At 38.0% G+C, this 12,310-nt stretch overlaps 1 protein-coding gene across 1 annotated transcript in view; it reads right to left on the reverse strand.

Annotated features, from left to right (window-relative positions):
- Nucleotides 1-2,505: 2,505 nt before the first annotated feature.
- Nucleotides 2,506-12,310, reverse strand: part of trappc11 (trafficking protein particle complex subunit 11) — a 53,268-nt gene continuing 43,463 nt past the window's right edge. The window contains exons 24-29 of the mRNA XM_056472193.1: nt 12,117-12,273; nt 11,568-11,679; nt 8,478-8,569; nt 8,059-8,192; nt 5,298-5,465; nt 2,506-2,847 (exon numbers count right to left, since the gene is read on the reverse strand). Of these exons, the coding sequence (XP_056328168.1) occupies nt 2,806-2,847; nt 5,298-5,465; nt 8,059-8,192; nt 8,478-8,569; nt 11,568-11,679; nt 12,117-12,273 (705 nt within the window). The 3' untranslated portion in view covers nt 2,506-2,805. The remainder of the gene's footprint in view (nt 2,848-5,297; nt 5,466-8,058; nt 8,193-8,477; nt 8,570-11,567; nt 11,680-12,116; nt 12,274-12,310) is intronic.

Below are 12,310 nucleotides of genomic sequence, written 5' to 3' on the forward strand. Positions count from 1 at the left end.
GTTACACAGATAGACACGTTAACACAGACATATGCAGGTGGTGATGAGAAAGTTATATAGTGAACCAATGCTCATCACAAACAACTTTACCCACAGGCAGAAAAGTGTATCAGTGTCTAGAAGGTGCTCAGTGTCATTCACACAGCTACTAAACACCAGAATAGTAACACGCATAAAATTAAAGTCATGAAATAAACATTGTTTATCAACATTAGATGTAACATAAATCTCTAATGTACATCACTGATGGGGAAATAACTAAAAACATCCATAGTAATGTCAACAATAAGCATAAAAAGTGATGTGCCATACAGGGAATTCTGGGAAAGTGAATTTGTGGTTATTCGCCGTATATATTAAGGAAACATACTGCTAACCAGGTTACGGATTTTTTCTGTAGCATTTTACAGTTTTTTTACCATTGAAATCATGGCCATTTTTTACAGTGTAGCCCATTAATGGGATGTAGGTTGTAAGACAACAAATAAATCGGACTGTACAAATTAGCCACTAATTCGCCAAATGTAAATTATACACTCTAGCGAATGGAGTAGGGCCAAGAGTGGTACAAGGCTGGTGGCGTGAGTGTTAACAACTGTCACCAGTGTATGCCACCTGTCTCAAGTCTCACAGAGGAGCTCAGGAAATTTAGAAAAAGGAGAGACAGCAGAGGAAGACGAGAGAGGAATAAGCATGGATACTTTGTTTGTTTTCTGTTCGGCGATTGTCACAGCAAGGGCATCTGGATAACGTATCCCTCCTTTTCCTGGGTTTCGGAACCACTGTAATAAAGGTTTGATGGCTCTCTGGCCATTGGGAACAAGGTGGCAGAGAACCGAAGAACCAAAAAGAACCACTGTAATAAAGGTTTGATGGCTCTCTGGCCATTGGGAACAAGGTGGCAGAGAACCAAAGAACCGAAAGGAACCACTGTAATAAAGGTTTGATGGCTCTCTGGCCATTGGGATCAAGGTGGCGGAGAATTGAAGAACCGAAAAGAACTACTGTAATAAAGATTTAATGGCTCTCCGGCCATTGGGAACAAGGTGGCGGAGAACCAAAAAGAACTACTGTAATAAAGGTTTGATGGCTCTCTGGCCATTGGGAGAACAAGGAGGCAGAGAATTGAAGAACTGAAAAGAACCACTGTAATAAAGGCTTGATGGTTCTCTGGCCATTGGGAACAAGGAGGCGGAGAACCGAAGAACTGAAAAGAACTAAATATTATTAAATAATATAATATATTAAATAAAATATATTAAATAAATAAACAAAATACAAAAGGATGGCGACTACCACCAAACTAAGGGTGCTTTTCCCCTAGCACTTTTGGTATGCACCCACGTTTGTTTGATAACAGAGTTTGGTATGTTTTGCTAGGGTGAACAATGTCTTCTGAACTCATATGCGCACCCGTCAACCGCACCCCAAGGTGGTCTGGGGTATGGTTCGCGCAAACTCTGGTCCGGTTCACTTCTGACATGAATGGAATCTTACCAAATAATGGAAGTGAATGGAAGTTTTCATAAAGCTCATTCTTGTGTGCATGGCGATAAGTGGGACTGAGCCAGTGTGCGCACACAGTGATAATGTCCGCTTGTCTCCTCCAAAAACAACTTCTGCAGACTGCTGTCTCTCCTCCTTTTAAGTTTCCAGAGCTCCTCCTTGAGACTCGAGACAGGTGGTGCACACAGGTGACAGTTGTTAACACTCCCGCTACCAGCTTTTTACAACTCTCACGGCTCTCAGCCCCGCCCCACTCGCTACAGACACAAATAACTACAGGGTAGGGCTACCAATTCCATTCAAATGCAATATGTGAAAGTGAACTGTACTCAATATGTGCCAATATGTGCGTATTGCATGTAAAAGCTTACTAATCAAATACATTTTAGATTTTTAAATTTCCAAACAAGTCAATGACAAACTTACCAAATGACACAGCTGACACCTCTGCAAACATTCCTAAGTGTCTTTTGGGGTTTCTCTGAGCCATCAGCAGTCCTTCTTCTATCCGAACTTGCAATCCATGACGATTTTTTGGGCTAGTTCACCCAAGAATGAAAATTAAATTAGTAACTATTTAACCTCATGTCGTTCCAAAGTCCTAAGACTTTGTTCATCTTCAGAACACAAATTAAGATATTTTAATTAAAATTCTCCATACACAGCCATGTTGACAGGAAAATTTTGACCAAAACATCCTAAAAACAGACTATATGCCTTTAATTGTTCAGAATATCATCAAGATACAAGAATTTTGTGTGCACTTAAAACAAAAATTATGACTTTACTCAACGGTTTCTCCTCAGTGTCAGTATAGGGTGCAGCAATTTACCCTTTATGCCTGTCAAGCTTAAGACTTCGTCCAAAATATCCTAATATGTGTTGGTTTGGGACAACATGAGGATAAGTGAATATTGACAGAATATTTTTGTGCAAACTATCCTATTAAAAGCTTCAATAAACAATCACATCCCCACATCTCAATGACAACACCAGCTATAGTGCCATGTCAGTTTAATGACTTCAAACATTATTAGTTATGTAGTTTTAGTTACAGGACCATCTTTCAAGAATACGGTGGTTAGCAGTACTGTAGATGAAATCTGTTAGATTAAAAACAAATCATTTCAGCCTGGTTTTAACAAGCAACACGCTCTAGACATGTCACACAACAAACAAATCAACTGTGATTTCTAACATTCACATGTTCAAATCCTTAAGCTGTAAAGGTGTGTGTTCTCTGAGGAATGTTCAGTCTTCATCCTGCAGTGGGAGTTAGGAGATGTGATTCGCTCTTCCTCACGCTGCTTCTATAGAAGTGTCTCCATTTCTGCCTTGAGGCTGAGAAATCACACACACACACACAAACACACACAAGACAGTGACTATTACACTCCTGAAATAAATGTACACAGAGAGATTCACACACTCAAACTGAAGAAGTGGTTTCAGCTTGATTAATGACTATACACTGTAAAATAAATGCTGGGTTTCACACAATTGTGTTTTGGAAAAGTGGAATGAACATAAAAGAATTAAGTTGTCCCCTCAAAAAAGTGAAAATTACAACGGAAATGACAAAAAGTTTCGGAAATAAAAATAAAATTTATAGAAACACGACTCTGGAAATGTTAGTGTAACACAAGGATGCTGGAAAACTGAGTTGAGGATCCTCGTGCAGTACTTTATTACACAGAGAATGGTCAGGCAGGCGATGGTCCATGGAAATCCAGAAGCGTAGTCAGATAACAAGCAAATGGCCAATTCAGGTGGCAGGCAGGATAAACAATAAAACAATGCGAGGGTCAAAACACGGAGAGACTAAACACGAAAAACGCTTCGCAATGTTACAGGGTATGTCCCAACAAGACTCAGCCACGTGTGTGTGTGTGTGTTTTAGAGGTAAATACATAGTCCATATAATCAGTCCATGATGAGTTATTATCTTTGTGTGTGTGTGTGTGTGTGTGTGTGTGTGTGAGTGTCCAGATGACTGTCATCTGTGGCAGGAGTGATTGGAGCAATGACTTCTGGGATTTGTAGTTCATATAGTGGCAGAACTGTAGTGCGGATGATAAAGCATTTTTTTCAGCGATCTGCAAAACCTAGATTGCTGGTGATCGTGACAGTTAGGAGACCACTTCAAATATATTAAAGAGTCCCTATTATACATTAAATAGGGTCATATTTAGGTTGTAAGGGTCTCCAACAACAGTCTAATATGCATGTAAGGTCAAAAAACACTTTCATGGTCTTATAATATGCATTTATTTTTACCTAATTATCCCAGCGACTCCCATATGAATCGTTCAGCGATTCATTTGTTTTCAAACCCCTCCTTAGCGAGAAGCTAATCTGCACTGATTGGACCGATGACAGCCTGTAGCAGGGATTGGTCGACACTGACAGCGTTCAGCGCGAGACAGAGTGAAATGCCCAGCACAGTTTATCAACAATATAGAAGTAGTCAGAGAGCATACACGATTCATATTAGTTACTAACACCATAGTTCACAGTACCCGGTTCTCATCAGTGTTATCAGGGCGGCAGAATAGTGAAGGCGGCATCCGCAAACCCCCCGGTCCTCACCTTCATCCGCGACACCCACCCCCTCCCTCCCGGTCCTCACTTTCATCCGCAAACCGGTCACTTTCTTTTTCACTTTCAGGTGGAGGGTGGCGTGATCGCTGTTCACCTAGAGCACCAGTTTACCTTGCTCCGACCCTGAGTGTTATTCAGACACCTCACCCCGAACTTGTGTAAGTGTGCAAGAACAGCTGATGGCCATAGCAACGACAATCGGCGGTGGAACGCGAGCTCACAAACGCATTTAAATCCGTAAACAAATCGGCTTTGCTACTGTGCTAGTGGGCGGGGCCACAGGTTTAAATTTTCCCGGGTTTGCGCGTGCAACAACTGGGCGGGGCTAAAGTTTCGTATCCACGTCACGCCGAAAACGCTGAAGACACGTCATCAAGACGATTCATTTGAAGACTATTATTTAACAGCCTGTATATTGGTTATTACATGTATACCTATGCACTTTGCTATATGCTGATTGTCTATGCTATGTTTTTTCTGTGTTCAAAAAATACAAAATAAAAGAAAATTTTGATTTAAAAAAAATGCTGATATTGTTCGATTCTAATGTTTAGAAATTAAAGTTTTGAGACAGTTGTTTAATTTTATTGATGATTCCAAATATGTAACGTAATCGTACATTGGCAATAGGCAAACAGGATAAACAATAAAACAATGCGAGGGTCAAAACACGGAGAGACTAAACACGAAAAATGCTTCGCAATGTTACAGGGTATGTGCCAACAAGACTCAGCCACGTGTGTGTGTTAGAGGTAAATACATAGTCCATATAATCAGTCCCTGATGAGTTACTATCTTTGTGTGTGTGTGTGTGTGTGTGTGTGCGTGTGTGTGTGTGTGTGGCATACTGCCCAAGAGTCGTTTCAAAGATGGCCACCGAGTGAAATGACTTGTCTTAAAGGGACTTTGCTAATACTGATACTATAATCTAAAAAACTATTTTGATTTCACAGTGACTTTAAAAGGTACATATTAGCATCTAAACTGTATCCTTTGATGTTTTTAGGTTCTAATATATACCCTTGAGGTAGTATGAACACTTTACTAGTGTGTAAAAAAAAGCAGCACTAGAAAAATTACCACCACCACAGTTTGTATCATAATTTACCCTTAATTGCATGAAATAGCATTATCTTTCACCAAGACTTAATTGATGGCTAAACAGTTTGAATGACGTCTTGACTGATTACCTTGACAAAGATGCGCGATGGTAGAAAACGGCGCAGCAGCTGACTGGAGATGTTTGGAAAGCGCAGCAGGTTGATGTTGAGCTGAGGGAGGACTTGATATCCCGCCATCAGAGGATAGAAATTATACAACATCTCCTGTTCAGCACCCGGCAAAATCCTCATTCGCACCTGCACACAGACACAGAACGAGAACCAGGCCTTCTGAGTGACTGTGCTGGAAGCTGGAACTACATGCTGGTAAAAAAAAACTGATATTTAAATACAGTTGAAAGAATTATTAGCCCCTCGTTGAATGTTTTTTTCTTTTTAAAATATTTCCCAAATGATGTTTAATAGAGCAAGGAAATTTTCACAGTTTGTCCAATAATATTTTTTCTTCTGGAGAAAGTCATTTGCTTTATTTCAGCTAGAATAAAAGCAGTTTTTTTTACATTTTTTAAAAACCATTTTAAGGTCAAAATTATTAGCCCGTTTAAGCTAATTTTTTTTGACAGTCTACAGAACAAACCATTGTTATACAATAACTTGCCTAATTACCCTTTCCTGCCTAGTTAACCTAATTAACCCAGTTAAGCCTTTGCATGTCACTTTAGGCTGTATAGAAGTGTCTTGAAAAACATCTAGTAAATATTATTTACTGTCAGCATGGTAAAGATAAAATAAATCAATTATTAGAAATGAGTTATTAAAACTATTATGTTTAGAAATGTGTTGAAAAAAATCTTCTCTCCGTTAAACAGAAACTAGGGAAAAGAATAAACAGGGGGGCTAATAATTCAGGGGGTTTGATAATTCTGACTTTAACTGTATTTGGTTTTTCTGCAATATATGTGAGCCTGGACCACAAGACCGGTCAATTAAAGAAAAAAAAATTAAATTGAGATTTATACATCACCCAAAAGTTTAATAAATAGCTTTCCATTCATGTATGATTGATGAATGGTTGGTTAGGAAAAGAGAATATTAGACCGAGATATAACTATTTGAAAATCTGTCATCTGAGATTAAAAAAATAAAAAATAATCGAAGTATTGAGGAAAAAATCACCTTTAAAGGTCCATGAAACTCCCCTCTTTCAGTTCAAGTCTACATCAAAAAATTTAAAAAAATGCTTCATGATGGGCTTGGAGCTCTGCGAGCAGAGGGAGGAGTGGACGTGGCCGGCAGAGCAGGGGGAAAAGAGGGGAGCAAAAAACTGTTGTCAGCTACTCTCACAAACCATGAGGAGACCCATGATTTTATAGTTTACAATGTTAAAATGAAAGAACTAAACAGTAATTTAATACTCTGGTACATTTATTATTTCATAATTTCATATACACATGACTATAATTTGTTATATCATTATAAAGATAATCGTGTTTATACAAACACTATAAATGAGGAGGACTTCTCTCCTCCTCAACCCCCAGGTCTGAATGCAGACACAGTGGATAGCAGTGCAGCAGGTTTCATGTCGTGTCTATTCCAGCCATTAACCCTGCCAGTAATCTGGAGGATTTTAAACATAGGTAAACACAGCAGCACGGATAGGTGACATGTCTGAATGGTAATGAATTCAACTGATAAAAGAAAAAGTCTGCCATTCTCCAATTCTCATAAAGCTCTCCTGACAAAAAGTTTGCTGCAAACCAACAGCTTTGCTGTATCGGCCCTGACAGCATCGAGGGAAAAAAAACATGCAATAAACCCTGTGGATCATGGAAACAAACACATACGACCCGTGCCATCCGGGGACGCGGTCTTACCCAGTCATTGAGTCACACAGCTTGGCAGGTCTGCCTTGCCTTCAGAAAGCATGTGTGCTCATGGATAGTTAAGAATCAGGCTCTTCTCATAGGATAAGAAAACTCCGCTATGAATAATAATGAGAAACCGATGCGTCATCACTTCACTAGCAGATGTGTGCTACGTCACTGACTTTGATTTCACCCCAATAATTATTTTAAACCCAGAAGATTAAATTAGTTGACAAAAGCTCAAAATTATCCAGTTTTCCCCACAATTAAAGCTGACAGGTGCTAACGTTGTCTTAACTGATGCTCAACACCCACAAATCTGTTAAAATCTCAAAAAAAAGTACTCCAGGGTAACTCCAAGTCACAAGCCGTCCAACTTGTTAATTGGTCTTAGCTATGCAAATACTAATCAAAAAATGAGTTTTGATATATTTACAGTAGGAAATTTACAATATTCCAAAATTTTATGGCACAAAAGAACAATTTTGACCCATATAAAAAGCATTCATACAGTTGAAGTCAAAATAATTAACCCTCCTGTGATTCTTTTTCTTTTTTAGATATTTCCCAAATTATGTTTACCAGAGCAAAAAAATTTTCACAGTATTTCTGATAATATTTTTCTATAATAAGTCCTATTTGTTTTATTTCGGCTAGGATAAAAGCAGTTTTTTAATTTTTGAAAACCATTTTAAGGTCAACATTATTAGCCCCCTTAAGCTATAATTTTTCAGATTCTCTACAGAACAAACCACTGTTATACAATAACCAGCCTAATTACCCTAACTTACCGAATTAGCCTAATTAACCTAGCTAACCCCTTGAATGTCACTTGGAGCTGAATACTAGTATCTTGATAAATATCTAGTAAATATTATGTACTGTCATCCTGTCAAAGAGCAAAGAAATCAGCTATTAGAAATGAGTTATTAAAACTATTATGTTTACAAATATCCAGGAGGGCTGACAATTCTGACTTCAACTGTGTGTGAAGAATGCATGAAGCAACCTTCTGCACTGACCTGTTTGAGTCCACTAAACATAAAAGCATCACTGGGCTCCACACTGATCTCGACATCCTGAACCAAGCCAGTCCGATTTTCTAGATGGTACCGAACTGGTAAAGACTCGCGCACACGTCCAAACGACGGCACCTCTACAACACCAAAGAAGAAAACAATAAAAACATTAATCTCACATAATTCAATCTAATCAGTATTTCTCAACCACGTTCCTGAAGGACCACCAGCACTGCATGTTTTGAATGTCTCCTTTGCCTGTCATACCCATTACAGCTCTTTCAGCCTCTGCTAATGAGCTGATGATATGAATCAGGTGTGTTTGGTTAAGGAGACATGGAAAATTGTCAGAGCTGGTGGTCCTCTAAGAACGTGGTTGAGAAACACTGATCAAAATGACTGATTTTAATGTCAAGACTGACCTGCATGGACATATAGTGGAATATTCTCCACCATCACATGTGGCAGAGTAATGACGGTTCTCACCACTGACGTCTCAGTAAATGTAGACTTTCTGGATAGAAAACAATAAAAGCATGCAGGAATTTAAAATCGGTATGTTTGAGAAGTCAGAGTTAAAGGGATAGTTCACACAAAAATGAAAATATACTCACTTTTTACTCACCCTTCAAGTGGTTAGGAGTTTTTTCTTCTTCTGTTAAACACAAAAGAAGATATTTTGAAGAAAGCTGGCAACCTGTAACCATTGTTACTTCCATAGCAGGAAAAAACAAATACTATGAAAGTCAATGGTTGCAGGTTTCCAGCATTCTTCAAAATATCTTCTTTTGTGTTCGATAGAAGAAATAATCTTAAAGAGGTTTGTAACAAATGTAAGGTGAATAAATGATAGAATTTTCAATTTTGGATGAACTATCCCTTTAATAATCCCTTTAATTCACTCAAAAATGATAAATCTGTTGTACAGTTCCAAACTCTTAAGAGATTAATTCATATTAAGAACAGAAATATTTCAATCAAATCGATGAGATACACACGTTTTCTGCCACTAAAAGTCACGTTTACCCAAAATCCAGACCTGACTGATTTTATCTGAAGAGACAAGGTCACTTACATGATGAACAGACATAAATTAAGACACAGATCAGCTAAAAAAGAAAGTGCATGGTATTCATATTTGCCTGACTTGCAAGAACCAATAAGGGTTCATTTTCATATTTCAAGCAGGCATGGTTGAGCTTGTATGTTCACTTATTTACTGTAGCCGAAATCACCCCCTATACCCTCATCAACTATTCCCTACAGTAGTCCACTTGAAGGAGTGAATGAAACGAGTGAGTGAATTGACCCTTCCCTAAGCACCACCCTCCTTAGTTACTGTTGTTACGCCTGTCAAACTTTCGTTTCTGCCACGTCTATTACAATATGTATGCGCCGGTGTCAGACCCTGCCAGGGATATAATTAGTCATTTTTTGGTGAACAGGTGAGATATCTGAGAAAGCCAGACAAAAAAGGACTGCAGTATGCATTACAGGGGTATATTCACGACATATTACGCAACCGATTAGAAAATAATTTAATCAAAATTGAAGCTAGCTTAGCCTAGCCGCCTCATACGTTGACTATTCAACAGCTTAGTTAATGCACAGCAGGAAAGGTGAAATTTTTAAATGATCTAATAATAACAAATTAAACTGTGATTTCTCTTTTATAGGCAAAAAATTGATAGATTGATTGTTGTGCAATGAAATATAGCGTATAGGAAATTGGGTTAAATTAGGGTTTACAGTCTCCTTTACTTCCATTGTTTCTGTTCAGCAAAGGAAACTCAACCAACCCCTTGACGTCAGACACAGCGACATTCCAAGATGGCTGCACCCTAGGTCTAAAATCTACAGTAAAACACATCCTTTTCTGCTAAATGGTTACATTAATCGAGTTTGTTTAATGTATTTTCATTAAAGTGGAATCCAATGTACAGAATAAAGTAAACTTGACTAAGCGCTTCATTTCCCCTTTAATGATCTATTCAAAGAATGGTTAAAGTGAAAGCAACCGCTGCTGCTTAAAGAATGTCTCGCACTCCTGAGAGCAGCACTGTGGGTGCATGAGCGTCACTTTTTGTCCAGTCTATTTTAGAGAGAACCAATAGTATTAATGATTATTATCATTATTGGTATAGGCATGAGAGTAAGTGATGATAAAACTTTAGTTTTATGTAAAACACCTTGTAGCTAAATAAGAATGTATAAAGATAGTGGTCACCTCTTCCTACGGCTGCTCGGTAATGGGAAAAATCATAACCACCATTACTTTGGTAATAATTGTAATCACGATTATTCAAAACGATTATCAGTTGAAGTCAAGATTATTCGCCCTTCTGTGAATTTTTTTTATTAATAAAAATTTCCAAATGATGTTAAACAGAGCAAGGAATTTTTAACAGTATTTCCTAAAATATTTTTTCTTCTGGAGAAAGTCTGATTTGTTTTATTTTGGCTAGAATAAAAGCAGGTTTAAATATTTTTAAACCTTTTTTAAGGTCAATATTTTAAGCCCCCTTAAGCAATATATTCTTTTGATTGTCTGCAGAAGAAACTACTGTTATACAATGACTTGCCTAATTACCCGAATTAAGCCTTTGAATCGCACTTTAATCTGAATGCTTGTATTTAGAAAGATATCTAGTAAAATATTATTTACTGTCATCATAGCAAAGACAAAAGAAATATTAGAAATGAGTTATTAAAACTATTCTGTTTATAAATGTGTTGAAAAAACTTCTTTCCATCATACAGAAATTGAGGGAGGAAAGGGTCGCTATAAATTCAGGAGGGCTAATAATTCTGACTTCAACTGTATATACAGTTATTGTCCACCCTGTAAATAAGAAAAGGGAAATAGAATATGAAAATATGAAACAAACTGTGCTTTAAGCATCTTCACTGTAAGAAAAAAAAAACTTAAGCTACAAAACTCCCTCAGTCAAGAGCAGTGAGTGATTTTCTCCTTATGTTGTTTGATAATGATAAAAACAGTCTGCAGCAGGAATATTGTGCGCTGTCACTTTAAGAGCAGTGTGGTTCTGATTAATAGTTTCTCTTTCGCATGTCTTTTGATTCTCAACTCGTTTGTTTATTACACAAATGAGGGTTAATATGAATAATCACCAAACACTGTGTTTTGACACCTATTTGACCATTAACGCGCTCACATTAAGACGACTTTAGATGTGTGTGTGCTCTGCTCGTCTCTGAGGCTGAGCAGGCACACACACAACAGCATGCGATCTCATTCGCGGTTTTAAAAACATGAATGATTCGAATGTGCAATGAACGATGCGCATCCCGTGCTGCAAAAATTACATTACGGTACATGCTTTTAGTCATTTTCACGTGGAACTGAGCTTTGCAGAGCAACAAATGTGTACAACGGGAAAGGGGGCGGTATATGATGCAATAATTGTTTATCTCAACTGATGCCTTTTCATAATCGTTAGAAGCCAAAATCGAAATCCAAACCGAATTTTCGATTAATTGCACAGCCCTACCTCTTCCAGGAAATGATGTAGTGTCCTGAGGCGACAGTGCTGGTGCCGTTCTGAACAGGAGGACATTTAAGCAGGAAACACTCACTGGCACACTCACTAGTCTGCAGCGTGACTAAACACACAACACAAAGAAAGCTCATCAGTGAGCATATTTACAGTAGTGCACAAGAGCTCCTCAAATTCCATCTACAGGATTAATTAACCCAATTAAAGGCATAGTTCACCCAAAACTCATCATTTACTCACCCTTCACTTTATTTAAACCTGTCTGAATTTGCTTCTTCTGTTGAACACAAAACAAGTTATTTTGAAAAATGCTGAAAATCAGAAACCAATGACTTCCATGGTGCTTTTTTTCTTACAAAGGAACTCAATTGTTTCTGGTTTATAACATTCTTCTAAACATCTTCTTTTGTGTTCAACAACACAAAAAAGGTTTATAACCACATAAGGGTGAAAACATAGTGTGTAGATGTTCATTTTTGGGTGAACTATCCTTCTCTATGTATATTTAGTACAATCTAAGGATCAGGAATCAAGGTCTCCCACCTCCTTCCACTTGACTTTGGGGCTGATCAATGGCGGTCATACTGGAGGCCAGCTGGACTTCACTTTCCACCAGCTGGATTGGCCAGGGAGACGCACTCAAAATATCCATCATCAGCAAGAATGGGATATCCACATACACGCGCTCCAAATGCTCAAACTGACACACACACACGCACGCATGCATACACACACAC

Source organism: Danio aesculapii, chromosome 14 (assembly GCF_903798145.1).
Source record: "Danio aesculapii chromosome 14, fDanAes4.1, whole genome shotgun sequence".
Classification (NCBI taxonomy): Eukaryota; Metazoa; Chordata; class Actinopteri; order Cypriniformes; family Danionidae; genus Danio; species Danio aesculapii.